The sequence below is a fragment of the Oncorhynchus mykiss genome, chromosome 11 (assembly GCF_057628025.1).
Source record: "Oncorhynchus mykiss isolate SJ-2025 chromosome 11, ASM5762802v1, whole genome shotgun sequence".
NCBI lineage: Eukaryota > Metazoa > Chordata > Actinopteri > Salmoniformes > Salmonidae > Oncorhynchus > Oncorhynchus mykiss.
The window spans coordinates 63,227,093-63,242,500 of record NC_143032.1 but is presented as its reverse complement, the minus strand read 5'-3'; the positions used below and the strand labels follow the sequence as shown (position 1 = coordinate 63,242,500).

The 15,408-nt window shown below is 44.4% G+C and overlaps 1 protein-coding gene across 2 annotated transcripts in view; it reads left to right on the top strand.

Moving 5' to 3' along the window:
• LOC110536152 (SET-binding protein) overlaps positions 1 to 15,408 on the top strand; it is an 81,201-nt gene that overhangs the window by 59,788 nt on the left and 6,005 nt on the right. For both annotated transcript variants that reach the window (XM_021621736.3, XM_090190869.1), the window contains exons 3-5: positions 1 to 731; positions 1,023 to 1,224; positions 10,960 to 11,998. The exon at positions 1 to 731 is cut by the window's left edge and continues 2,061 nt beyond it. In XM_021621736.3, the coding sequence (XP_021477411.3) occupies positions 1 to 731; positions 1,023 to 1,224; positions 10,960 to 11,998 (1,972 nt within the window). The remainder of the gene's footprint in view (positions 732 to 1,022; positions 1,225 to 10,959; positions 11,999 to 15,408) is intronic.

The following is a 15,408-nucleotide window of genomic DNA, read 5'->3' as shown; positions in this document are numbered from 1 at the left end:
CCCAATATTAATGAGTTGAAACTGAAGTGTGGTGAGGGTGCCCATGTCAGGCCGGTGAAGAGGTTGAAGCTGGGGAAGGTGCAGAGCATCCTGAATGAGATCCTATCATGCTCCAGCCAACATGGCAGCCTGGCACTGAAGTCCGCCTCGGCTCCGGTCTCTTCCGCCATGACGGTCATGGCCTCTACCATTGAGGCTCGTCTGGGAAAGCAGATCAACGTCAGTAAAAGAGGAACCATCTACATCGGGAAGAAGAGGGGGAGGAAGCCGCGCTCTGACACCCAAACCCTTCCCCCCAGAGGTGGGGGGACCAAGCCCCCTGTGCCTGCCTCCATGTCCAGCCTGTACAACAGACTCCTAGTGCCTTCCTCCCCCCCTCTCAGCTCCAGTACCCTCCTCCTCAGACCCCACACCCTGTCCTCTCTGTGCCACCCCAGCCCTCACGGCCTCCACTCTGACGCCACCATGCCCAGCCTGCAGCCCATCAGTGCCCTGCCCTCTAAACACCCAGGCAGGGGGCTACTGGGGGCCGGCTGGAAGCTCTCTCCCCCGCGCCTCCTGGCCAACTCCCCGTCCCACCTATCTGAGGGGGCGGCGTCCATCAAGGAGGTGACGCTGTCACCCATCAGTGAATCACACAGCGAGGAGACTATTCCCAGCGACAGCGGCATAGGGACAGACAACAACAGCACCTCTGACCAGACAGAGAAGGGGACCAACGCACGACGCAGGTATCTATCTCTCTGTTAGTTTACATGGTTAGTTAGTTAGCTAGAAGTTACGGAGTGAGTGAGTGAGATAGGATGCTAGTTAAGTGAGTGAGGGAGGGAGACAGTGAGTGAGTGAGATAGGATGCTAGTTAAGTGAGTGAGGGAGGGAGACAGTGAGTGAGTGAGATAGGATGCTAGTTAAGTGAGTGAGGGAGGGAGACAGTGAGTGAGTGAATATTGCCCAGGGGTTTGTATGAAACCACAATATCGACATTGTACATCCAGTTGACAGGTTTTTGTTTTGTGTTGCAGGTACTCCTTTGACCTGTGTGGGTTTGAGGCTGCGGAGTCTGCCGCTCTGCAGGCATCCAGTCGCGGCAGTAGGGGTCGCTGTGAGCAGCCGGCAGTGGTGGACAACTTCCTGTCCCACCAGGAGAAGAAGCAGAAACACCGCAGGAAGAGGAAGTGCCTGCAGAGCAGAGACCACCTGAACTACCTGTCTGAGCTAGAAGAGGTATCAAATCCAACTTTCTAATAAAATGTCATTAAACTTAGTGTAGGAGTAGAAAGAAGTTGCCACTAGACTTATTGTATATGATGTCACAGAGATATCAGAGGACAGGCCCATTGTAATAGCTGGAAAAGATTAAATAGACCGGTATCTAACAAATGTTGAGCCCATGTGTTTGATGTGTTTCATACCTTTCCTTTAGTATTATCCAGTACTGATATGGTCTCTCCTCTGGACTGTATGTATTATCCAGTACTGATATGGTCTCTCCTCTGGACTGTATGTATTATCCAGTACTGATATGGTCTCTCCTCTGGACTGTATGTATTATCCAGTACTGATATGGTCTCTCCTCTGGACTGTATGTATTATCCAGTACTGATATAGTCTCTCCTCTGGACTGTATGTACTATCCAGTACTGATATGGTCTCTCCTCTGGACTGTATGTATTATCCAGTACTGATATGGTCTCTCCTCTGGACTGTACGTACTATCCAGTACTGATATGGTCTCTCCTCTGGACTGTATGTATTATCCAGTACTGATATGGCCTCTCCTCTGGACTGTATGTATTATCCAGTACTGATATGGTCTCTCCTCTGGACTGTATGTATTATCCAGTACTGATATGGCCTCTCCTCCTCTCCTCTGGACTGTATGTACTATCCAGTACTGATATGGTCTCTCCTCTGGACTGTATGTGTTATCCAGTACTGATATGGTCTCTCCTCTGGACTGTATGTATTATCCAGTACTGATATGGTCTTTCCTCTGGACTGTATGTATTATCTAGTACTGATATGGTCTCTCCTCCTCTCCTCTGGACTGTATGTACTATCCAGTACTGATATGGTCTCTCCTCTGGACTGTATGTGTTATCCAGTACTGATATGGTCTCTCCTCCTCTCCTCTGGACTGTATGTACTATCCAGTACTGATATGGTCTCTCCTCTGGACTGTATGTGTTATCCAGTACTGATATGGTCTCTCCTCTGGACTGTATGTATTATCCAGTACATTTTCGGCCTCTCCTCTGGACTGTATGTATTATCCAGTACTGATATGGTTTTCCTCTGGACTGTATGTATTATCTAGTACTGATATGGCCTCTCCTCCTCTCCTCTGCACTGTATGTATTATCCAGTACATTTTCGGCCTCTCCTCTGGACTGTATGTATTATCCAGTACTGATATGGTCTCTCCTCTGGACTGTATGTATTATCCAGTACTGATATGGTCTCTCCTCTGGACTGTATGTATTATCCAGTACTGATATAGTCTCTCCTCTGGACTGTATGTACTATCCAGTACTGATATGGTCTCTCCTCTGGACTGTATGTATTATCCAGTACTGATATGGTCTCTCCTCTGGACTGTACGTACTATCCAGTACTGATATGGTCTCTCCTCTGGACTGTATGTATTATCCAGTACTGATATGGCCTCTCCTCTGGACTGTATGTATTATCCAGTACTGATATGGTCTCTCCTCTGGACTGTATGTATTATCCAGTACTGATATGGCCTCTCCTCCTCTCCTCTGGACTGTATGTACTATCCAGTACTGATATGGTCTCTCCTCTGGACTGTATGTGTTATCCAGTACTGATATGGTCTCTCCTCTGGACTGTATGTATTATCCAGTACTGATATGGTCTTTCCTCTGGACTGTATGTATTATCTAGTACTGATATGGTCTCTCCTCCTCTCCTCTGGACTGTATGTACTATCCAGTACTGATATGGTCTCTCCTCTGGACTGTATGTGTTATCCAGTACTGATATGGTCTCTCCTCCTCTCCTCTGGACTGTATGTACTATCCAGTACTGATATGGTCTCTCCTCTGGACTGTATGTGTTATCCAGTACTGATATGGTCTCTCCTCTGGACTGTATGTATTATCCAGTACATTTTCGGCCTCTCCTCTGGACTGTATGTATTATCCAGTACTGATATGGTTTTCCTCTGGACTGTATGTATTATCTAGTACTGATATGGCCTCTCCTCCTCTCCTCTGCACTGTATGTATTATCCAGTACATTTTCGGCCTCTCCTCTGGACTGTATGTATTATCCAGTACTGATATGGTCTCTCCTCTGGACTGTATGTATTATCCAGTACTGATATGGTCTCTCCTCTGGACTGTATGTATTATCCAGTACTGATATGGCCTCTCCTCTGGACTGTATGTATTATCCAGTACTGATATCGTCTCTCCTCTGGACTGTATGTATTATCCAGTACTGATATGGCCTCTCCTCTGGACTGTATGTTTTATCCAGTACTGATATAGTCTCTCCTCCTCTCCTCTGGGCTGTATGTATTATCCAGTACTGATATGGTCTCTCCTCTGGACTGTATGTATTATCCAGTACTGATATGTCTCTCCTCTGGACTGTATGTATTATCCAGTACTGATATGGTCTCTCCTCTGGACTGTATGTATTATCCAGTACTGATATGTCTCTCCTCTGTACTATATGCATTATCCAGTACTGATATGGCCTCTCCTCTGGACTGTATGTATTATCCAGTACTGATATGGCCTCTCCTCTGGACTGTATGTATTATCCAGTACTGATATGTCTCTCCTCTGTACTATATGTATTATCCAGTACTGATATGGTCTCTCCTCTGGACTGTATGTATTCTCCAGTATTGATATGGCCTCTCCTCCTCTCCTCTGGACTGTATGTATTGTCCAGTACTGATATGGCCTCTCCTCTGGACTGTATGTATTGTCCAGTACTGATATGGCCTCTCCTCCTCTCCTCTGGACTGTATGTATTATCCAGTACTGATATGGTCTCTCCTCTGGACTGTATGTATTGTCCAGTACTGATATGGCCTCTCCTCCTCTCCTCTGGACTGTATGTATTATCCAGTACTGATATGGTCTCTCCTCTGGACTTTATGTACTATCCAGTACTGATATGGTCTCTCCTCTGGACTGTATGTCAAATCAAATCAAATTTTATTTGTCACATACACATGGTTAGCAGATGTTAATGCGAGTGTAGCGAAATGCTTGTGCTTCTAGTTCCGACAATGCAGTAATAACCAACAAGTAATCTAACTAACAATTCCAAAACTACTGTCTTGTACACAGTGTAAGGGGATAAAGAATATGTACATAAGGATATATGAATGAGTGATGGTACAGAGCAGCATAGGCAAGATACAGTAGATGGTATCGAGTACAGTATATACATATGAGATGAGTATGTAAACAAAGTGGCATAGTTAAAGTGGCTAGTGATACATGTATTACATAAGGATACAGTCGATGGTATAGAGTACAGTATATACGTATGCATATGAGATGAATAATGTAGGGTAAGTAACATTATATAAGGTAGCATTGTTTAAAGTGGCTAGTGATATATTTACATCATTTCCCATCAATTCCCATTATTAAAGTGGCTGGAGTTGTGTCAGTGTGTTGGCAGCAGCCACTCAGTGTTAGTGATGGCTGTTTAACAGTCTGATGGCCTTGAGATAGAAGCTGTTTTTCAGTCTCTCGGTCCCAGCTTTGATGCACCTGTACTGACCTCGCCTTCTGGATGATAGCGGGGTGAACAGGCAGTGGCTCGGGTGGTTGATGTCCTTGATGATCTTTATGGCCTTCCTGTGACATCGGGTGGTGTAGGTGTCCTGGAGGGCAGGTAGTTTGCCCCCGGTGATGCGTTGTGCAGACGTCACTACCCTCTGGAGAGCCTTACGGTTGAGGGCGGAGCAGTTGCCGTACCAGGCGGTGATACAGCCCGCCAGGATGCTCTCGATTGTGCATCTGTAGAAGTTTGTGAGTGCTTTTGGTGACAAGCCAAATTTCTTCAGCCTCCTGAGGTTGAAGAGGCGCTGCTGCGCCTTCTTCACAATGCTGTCTGTGTGAGTGGACCAATTCAGTTTGTCTGTGATGTGTGGCCTCTCCTCTGGACTGTATGTATTATCCAGAATTTATATGGTCTCTCCTCTGGACTGTATGCATTATCCAGTACTGATATGGTCTCTCCTCTGGACTGTATGTATTATCCAGTACTGATATGGTCTCTCCTCTGGACTGTATGTATTATTCAGTACTGATATGTCTCTCCTCTGGACTGTATGTATTATCCAGTACTGATATGGTCTCTCCTCTGGACTGTATGTATTATCCAGTACTGATATGGCCTCTCCTATGGACTGTATGTATTTTCCAGTACTGATATGGTCTCTCCTCTGGACTGTATGTATTATCCAGTACTGATATGGCCTCTCCTCCTCTCCCCTGGACTGTATGTATTATCCAGTACTGATATGGCCTCTCCTCCTCTCCCCTGGACTGTATGTATTATCCAGTACATATATGGCCTCTCCTCTGGACTGTATGTATTTTCCAGTACTGATATGGTCTCTCCTCTGGACTGTATGTATTGTCCAGTACTCATATGGTTTCTCCTCTGGACTGTATGTATTATTGAGTACTGATATGGCCTCTCCTCCTCTCCCCTGGACTGTATGTATTATCCAGTACTGATATGGTCTCTCCTCTGGACTGTATGTATTATCCAGTACTGATATGGCCTCTCCTCTGGACTGTATGTATTATTGACTACTGATATGGTCTCTCCTCCTCTCCTCTGGACTGTATGTATTATCCATTACTCATATGGTCTCTCCTCTGGACTGTATGTATTATTGAGTACTGATATGGTCTCTCCTCCTCTCCTCTGGACTGTATGTATTATCCATTACTGATATAGTTTCTCCTCTGGACTGTATGTATTATCCAGTACTGATATGTCTCTCCTCTGGACTGTATGTATTATCCAGTACTGATATGGCCTCTCCTCTGGACTGTATGTATTATCCAGTACTGATATGGTCTCTCCTCCTCTCCTCTGGACTGTATGTATTATCCATTACATATATAGTCTCTCCTCTGGACTGTATGTATTATCCAGTACTGATATGTCTCTCCTCTGGACTGTATGTATTATCCATTACTGATATAGTCTCTCCTCTGGACTGTATGTATTATCCAGTACTTATATAGTCTCTCCTCTGGACTGTATGTATTATCCAGTACTGATATGGTCTCTCCTCTGGACTGTATTTATTATCTAGTACTGATATGGTCTCTCCTCTGGACTGTATGTATTATCCAGTACTGATATGGTCTCTCCTCTGGACTGTATGTATTATCCAGTACTGATATGGTCTCTCCTCTGGACTGTATGTATTATCTAGTACTGATATGGTCTCTCCTCTGGACTGTATGTATTATCCAGTACATATATGGCCTCTCCTCTGGACTGTATGCATTATTCAGTACTTATATGTCCTCTCCTCTGGACTGTATGTATTATCCAGTACTGATATGTCCTCTCCTCTTCTCGTCTGGACTATATGTATTATCCAGTACTGATATGGTCTCTCCTCTGGACTGTATGTATTATTCAGTACTGATATGGCCTCTCCTCCTCTCCTCTGGACTGTATGTATTATCCAGTGCTGATATGGTCTCTCCTCTGGACTGTATGTATTATTCAGTACTGATATGGCCTCTCCTCTGGACTGTATATATTATCCAGTACTGATATGGCCTCTCCTCCTCTCCTCTGGACTGTATGTATTGTCCAGGACATTTTTGGCCTCTCCTCTGGACTGTATGTATTATCCAGTACTGATATGGTCTCTCCTCTGGACTGTATGTATTATCCAGTACTGATATGGTCTCTCCTCTGGACTGTATGTGTTATCCAGTACTGATATGTCCTCTCCTCTGGACTGTATGTATTATCCAGTACTGATATGGTCTCTCCTCTAGACTGTATGTATTATCCAGTACTGATATGGTCTCTCCTCTGGACTGTATGTATTATCCAGTACTGATATGGTCTCTCCTCTGGACTGTATGTATTATCCAGTACTGATATGGTCTCTCCTCTGGACTGTATGTATTATCCAGTACTGATATGGTCTCTCCTCTAGACTGTATGTATTATCTAGTACTGATATGGTCTCTCCTCCTCTCCTCTGGACTGTATGTATTTTCCAGTACTGATATGGTCTCTCCTCTGGACTGTATGTATTATCCAGTACTGATATGGCCCCTCCTCCTCTCCTCTGGACTGTATGTTTTATCCAGTACTGATATGTCTCTCCTCTGGACTGTATGTATTATCTAGTACTGATATGGTCTCTCCTCTGGACTGTATGTATTATCTAGTACTGATATGGTCTCTCCTCTGGACTGTATGTGTTATCCAGTACTGATATGGTCTCTCCTCTGGACTGTATGTATTAACTAGTACTGATATGGCCTCTCCTCTGGACTGTATGTTTTATCCAGTACTGATATGGTCTCTCCTCTGGACTGTATGTATTGTCTAGTACTGATATGGTCTCTCCTCTGGACTGTATGTACTATCCAGTACTGATATGGTCTTTCCTCTGGACTGCATGTATTATCCAGTACTGATATGGCCTCTCCTCTGGACTGTATGTTTTATGCAGTACTGATATGGTCTCTCCTCTGGACTGTATGTATTATCCAGTACTGATATGGCCTCTCCTCTGGACTGTATGTATTATCCAGTACTGATATGGTCTCTCCTCTGGACTGTATGTATTATCCAGTACTGATATGGTCTTTCCTCTGGACTGTTTGTATTATCCAGTACTGATATGGTCTCTCCTCTGGACTGTATGTATTATCTAGTACTGATATGGCCTCTCCTCCTCTCCTCTGGACTGTATGTATTATCTAGTACTGATATGGTCTCTCCTCTGGACTGTATGTATTATCCAGTACTGATATGGTCTCTCCTCTGGACTGTATGTATTATCCAGTACTGATATGGCCTCTCCTCTGGACTGTATGTATTATCCAGTACTGATATGGCCTCTCCTCTGGGCTGTATGTATTATCCAGTACTGATATGGTCTCTCCTCTGGACTGTATGTATTATCCAGTACTGATATGTCCTCTCCTCTGGACTGTATATATTATCCAGTACTGATATGGCCTCTCCTCTGGACTGTATGTATTATCCAGTACTGATATGGCCTCTCCTCTGGACTGTATGTATTATCCAGTACTGATATGGTCTCTCCTCGTCTCCTCTGGACTGTTTGCATTATCCAGTACTGATATGGCCTCTCCTCTGGGCTTTATATATTATCCAGTACTGATGTGTCCTCTCCTCCTCTCCTCTGGACTGTATGTTTTATCCAGTTCTGATATGGTCTCTCCCCTGGACTGTATGTATTATCCAGTACATATATGGCCTCTCCTCTGGACTGTATGTATTTTCCAGTACTGATATGGTCTCTCCTCTGGACTGTATGTATTGTCCAGTACTCATATGGTCTCTCCTCTGGACTGTATGTATTATTGAGTACTGATATGGCCTCTCCTCCTCTCCCCTGGGCTGTATGTATTATCCAGTACTGATATGGTCTCTCCTCTGGACTGTATGTATTATCCAGTACTGATATGGCCTCTCCTCTGGACTGTATGTATTATTGAGTACTGATATGGTCTCTCCTCCTCTCCTCTGGACTGTATGTATTATCCATTACTGATATAGTTTCTCCTCTGGACTGTATGTATTATCCAGTACTGATATGTCTCTCCTCTGGACTGTATGTATTATCCAGTACTGATATGGCCTCTCCTCTGGACTGTATGTATTATCCATTACTGATATAGTCTCTCCTCTGGACTGTATGTATTATCCAGTACTGATACGTCTCTCCTCTGGACTGTATGTATTATCCATTACTGATATAGTCTCTCCTCTGGACTGTATGTATTATCCAGTACTGATATAGTCTCTCCTCTGGACTGTATGTATTATCCAGTACTGATATGGCCTCTCCTCTGGACTGTATGTATTATCCAGTACTGATATGGTCTCTCCTCTGGGCTGTATGTATTATCCAGTACTGATATGGTCTCTCCTCTGGGCTGTATGTATTATCCAGTACTGATATGGTCTCTCCTCTGGGCTGTATGTATTATCCAGTACTGATATGGTCTCTCCTCTGGACTGTATGTATTATCCAGTACTGATATGGACTCTCCTCCTCTCCTCTGGACTGTATGTATTATCTAGTACTGATATGGTCTCTCCTCTGGGCTCTATGTATTATCCAGTACTGATATGGTCTCTCCTCTGGACTGTATGTATTATCCGGTACTGATATGTCCTCTCCTCTGGACTGTATATATTATCCAGTACTGATATGGCCTCTCCTCTGGACTGTATGTATTATCCAATACTGATATGGCCTCTCCTCTGGACTGTATGTATTATCCAGTACTGATATGGTCTCTCCTCGTCTCCTCTGGACTGTTTGCATTATCCAGTACTGATATGGCCTCTCCTCTGGGCTTTATATATTATCCAGTACTGATGTGTCCTCTCCTCCTCTCCTCTGGACTGTATGTTTTATCCAGTTCTGATATGGTCTCTCCTCTGGACTGTATGTATTATCCAGTACTGATATGGTCTCTCCTCTGGACTGTATGTATTATCCAGTACTGATATGGTCTCTCCTATGGACTGTATGTATTATCCAGTACTGATATGGCCTCTCCTCCTCTCCTCTGGACTGCATGTATTATCCAGTACTGATATGGTCTCTCCTCTGGACTGTATGTATTATCCAGTACTGATATGTCTCTCCTCTGGACTCTATGTATTATCCAGTACTGATATGGTCTCTCCTCTGGACTGTATGTATTATCCAGTACTGATATGGCCTCTCCTCTGGACTGTATGTGTTATCCAGTACTGATATGTCTCTCCTCTGGACTGTATGTATTATCCAGTACTGATATGGCCTCTCCTCTGGACTGTATGTATTATCCAGTACTGATATGGCCTCTCCTCTGGACTGTATGTATTATCCAGTACTGATATGTCTCTCCTCTGGACTGTATGTATTATCCAGTACTGATATGGTCTCTCCTCTGGACTGTATGTATTATCCAGTACTGATATGTCTCTCCTCTGGACTGTATGTATTATCCAGTACTGATATGGTCTCTCCTCTGGACTGTATGTATTATCCAGTACTGATATGGCCTCTCCTCCTCTCCTCTGGACTGTATGTATTATCCAGTACTGAAATGGCCTCTCCTCTGGACTGTATGTATTATCCAGTACTGATATGGTCTCTCCTCTGGACTGTATGTATTATCCAGTACTGATATGTCTCTCCTCTGGACTGTATGTATTATCTAGTACTGATATGGTCTCTCCTCTGGACTGTATGTATTATCCAGTACTGATATGGCCTCTCCTCTGGACTGTATTAATTATCCAGTACTGATTTGGCCTCTCCTCTGGACTGTATGTATTATCCAGTACTGATATGGTCTCTCCTCTGGACTGTATGTATTATCCAGTACTGATATGGTCTCTCCTCCTCTCCTCTGGACTGTATGTACTATCCAGTTCTGATATGGTCTCTCCTCTGTTCTGTATGTATTATCCAGTACTGATATGGTCTCTCCTCTGGACTGTATGTATTATCCAGTACTGATATGGTCTCTCCTCCTCTCCTCTGGACTGTATGTATTATCCAGTACTGATATGGCCTCTCCTCTGGACTGTATTAATTATCCAGTGCTGATATGGTCTCTCCTCTGGACTGTATGTATTATCCAGTACTGATATGGCCTCTCCTCTGGACTGTATTAATTATCCAGTACTGATTTGGCCTCTCCTCCTCTTCTCTGCCAGGTGGTGGTAAAGCTGCAGCAGCTACATGTGTCCCACCGACGCTACGCCTCCTGCTACCCCCAGCAACCCTACCCCTCCATCTTCCGCCTCAACTTCCACCATCACTACTACCCCCTGACCTATGACCCCTACCCCTGTGATCCCGCCCCGTACCTTCGCAGGACCGCCGAGCTCAAGGCCAAGAGGAGGCGTGGCCGGCCCGCCAAAACCAGCGAGCCAATCACATCCAAGCTGCCTTTTGTCCAGGGTTTTGGGTATCCGCTGGCGGGGGGGAACTACTATGCACCATATGCCATGCCTTATGCCCCGCCTCTGAGCCTGGGCTACTACACCCCATCACCCCCACTCTACCTTCCCCACCATCCCCACGGCCCTTCACCACCCTCCCCCTTCATGAGGCCTGCCGTCCCCCCTCCGAAGTTCCACTCTGGGGGCCACTCCAAGCTCCAGGCATCTAGCGGCCCACTGCAGGGCTCCTCTGGTCGGGGAGAAGGACTGGGATCCCTGGGTGGTGGAGGTCTTGGAGGGGTGAGGCTCCACAAGAGGAAACACAAGCACAAACACAAACATAAGGAAGAGACCAACCTCCTCTCACCCCATGACAGACAGGAGCTGGGCGGGCTCTTCAGCGGTGCCAAGACCAATGGGCTGCTCAACCTGCTGACGGACAGGTGGGAGATGACCAACCAGAAGCGTCAGGAGAAGCAGAGGGGGGGTGGGAGAGGCTCTAGAGGGGGATCCAGGGGAGCGATGTTTGAGTCGAACCCTCTCTCTTCTCTCTCTGTGGACCATGTCCAGTTCCGCCAACGCACACCCGGAGAGCCAGTGTGCAGCTTCGTGAGCAACTACAGCAGCCAATCACTGCGGCCAGATTTGACCTCTGACCTTTTCAGATTGCGGGAGGAGGGCAGTGGGCATGGCAGAAGGAGGGGCTTAGCAGTGTTCGGAGAGGAAGGGGTGATGTCGTTCCACAATGCCAGGAAAGAGAAGATCCATGAAAGAGAAGAGTCCTTCCACAGTTCCAGCCCCACTCTAACAGGTAACATGTTACTATTCTATTAGACTTATTACCATGTTATAACACAGCCCCACTCTAACGGGTAACAACGTGTTACTATTCTATTAGACTTATTACCATGTTATAACACAGCCCCACTCTAACGGGTAACATGTTACTATTCTATTAGACTTATTACCATGTTATAACACAGCCCCACTCTAACGGGTAACCTGTTACTATTCTATTAGACTTATTACCATGTTATAACACAGCCCCACTCTAACGGGTAACATGTTACTATTCTATTAGACTTATTACCATGTTATAACACAGCCCCACTCTAACGGGTAACCTGTTACTATTCTATTAGACTTATTACCATGTTATAACACAGCCCCACTCTAACGGGTAACAACGTGTTACTATTCTATTAGACTTATTACCATGTTATAACACAGCCCCACTCTAACGGGTAACAACGTGTTACTATTCTATTAGACTTGTTACCATGTTATAACATATGATGTGGATAGTGTTTAAGGTGTCTTCCAAGTTTTCGAAGCAGCCAGATGAACATGTGTAAGCCTATAGCAGACAAAGAGGCAGTCAGCTCCTAAATCACCAAATACTGAACAAATGTGTTTGTGGTACATTCTGTATTCTGAGTGCAGCGAGCACATCTGGCCAGAGAGGGAGAGAACGAAACGCATGGGTGGAGAGGTCTATAATTCACCAATCTCTCCCTCCCTCCCTCTCAGCCTGCCAATGGTTGGTCCCAGAGATATATGATTCCCAGGTTGTGATTTATATTCTCCAGACAGGCAGTAAAAGGCTGTGGCTCTGTTAACAGAGCTGGCTACCAGCCAGGACTTTAATGAGTGGGGCCTAGTCCAGCGGAGGGGGAGAGAAGCCAGGGGCTCACTTAGATTACATCCCCCTCCCCAGGGGTCCCATGAGAGATGACTCACGCACACACTACCCCCCTCTCTAACTGCCTTCTTCTACCCCTTTTTCTCCCTCTCCCTTCCTCCATCTCTTCTACTGCTCTAGACAGGGTATACCCCCTCTTTCTCTCTATTCCCTCACTCTCTCCTCTCCCTGTTCCCTCTCTTTCCCCCATCCTCCCCGTCTCTCCTCCCTCCCTCTCCACTCCCTCTTCCCTATCTCCCTCTTTCTCTCCTTCCTCTCTCTACTCCTTCTTCCGTCTCCCTCTCTCCTCCCTCCACCAGCATGACTTACTGCTACGTCCACAGACCAGCCCTAGCCCAATTAAAACACACGCACACTGACACACACAGACACACTGATCCGAAATGTATATTTTTCTCCACTCTTGTGTGATTGAATGTTTCTAAATCATTTCTTCCTGTGATAGAATGTTTCTAAATAATTTCCTCCCTTGATAGAATGTTTCTAAATCATTTCCTCCCATGATAGAATGTTTCTAAATCATTTCCTCCTGTGATTGAATGTTTCTAAATAATTTCCTCCCTGTGATTGAATGTTTCTAAATCATTTCCTCCTGTGATTGAATGTTTCTAAATAATTTCCTCCCTGTGATTGAATGTTTCTAAACCATTTCCTCCCATGATAGAATGTTTCTAAATCATTTCCTCCCTGTGATTGAATGTTTCTAAATCATTTCCTCCCATGATAGAATGTTTCTAAATCATTTCCTCCCTGTGATTGAATGTTTCTAAATCATTTCCTCCCTTGATAGAATGTTTCTAAATCATTTCCTCCTGTGATTGAATGTTTCTAAATAATTTCCTCCCTGTGATTGAATGTTTCTAAACCATTTCCTCCCATGATAGAATGTTTCTAAATCATTTCCTCCCTGTGATTGAATGTTTCTAAATCATTTCCTCCCATGATAGAATGTTTCTAAATCATTTCCTCCCTGTGATTGAATGTTTCTAAATAATTTCCTCCCATGATAGAATGTTTCTAAATCATTTCCTCCCTGTGATTGAATGTTTCTAAATCATTTCCTCCCATGATAGAATGTTTCTAAATCATTTCCTCCCATGATAGAATGTTTCTAAATCATTTCCTCCCATGATAGAATGTTTCTAAATCATTTCCTCCCATGATAGAATGTTTCTAAATCATTTCCTCCCTGTGATTGAATGTTTCTAAATCATTTCCTCCCTGTGATTGAATGTTTCTAAATCATTTCCTCCCTGTGATTGAATGTTTCTAAATCATTTCCTCCCTGTGATTGGGTGTTTCTAAATCATTTCTGCCCTGTGATTAGATGTTTATCTGAGCCTGATTAGAACTGTGTGTCTGCTCCCACTAATCAGCAGGTTCAACTGCTGAGTTAATGAAAGTGATTTTCTCTGTGTGTGTGTGCACACCCACACCCACACACACACACAATATATAATTCATCCTCCTGCAGTTGGCTAAAAGCTCTGGATAGCAGTGTACCTTAAACACAGGTCTAGGATCAGGTTACCATACCAAAATCTTAAACAGGACACAGAACTGACCTCAGACCTGTAACTTTATTCTCCACTGGACTGAGGCTATAGATATTGAGCTATACGTACTGCTGAATGTAATCATTTTTATGATGCTAATACACTGAGTGTACAAAACATGACAGGTGAATCCAGGTGAAATCTATGATCCCTTATTTGATCCCTCAATCAGTGTAGATGAAGGGGAGGAGACAGGTTTACAAATTGATTGTATGTGTGGCATTCAGAGGGTGAAGGGGTAAGACAAAAGATTTAAGTGCCTATGTACAGGGTATGGTAGTAGTTGCCAGTCGCACCAGTTTGAGTGTGTCAAGAACTGCAACGCTGCTGGGTTTCTCACGCTCTATAGTTTCCTGTGGGTATCAATAATGGCCCACCACCTAAAGGACATCCAGCCAACTTCACAAAAATTGTGAGAAGCATTGGAGTCAACATGAGCCAGCATCCCTGTGGAACGCTTTCCACACCTTGTAGTCCATGCCCTGATAAATGTAGGCAGTTCTGAAGGCAAAATTGGGTGCAACTCAATATTAGGAAGGTGTCCCTAATGTTTTGTACACTCAAGTGTATGGAGCTCATAAATTCCTGTCCCTGTGTGTGTGTGTCCTTGTGTGTGTGTTTCTGTGCCTCACAAATTGCTACTACTCAGTGCTAGTGTATTGTCTCAGTAGAAGAGAAGCTATGGACAGGAGGCTTTATATGTTATCATGATCGTATTATGACGCAGGTCTTATTTCAATACCATTGGGCATGTTTACAATACTAGAGTCTGGACTAAACGTTTTATGTTGTTTAAAATCATCAGCAAGCATTTGATAGCTATGAAGACCAATGATGGATTAAATATGAATTCATTTGTGTGTCATTCAAATGTATTTCGGTCTAATTATCACTTTGTTAGCCGTAGTGGTTAGTTAGTACTGTTACATTGTCACAGCTTAGAACAACGTGGAGGAAAACCCT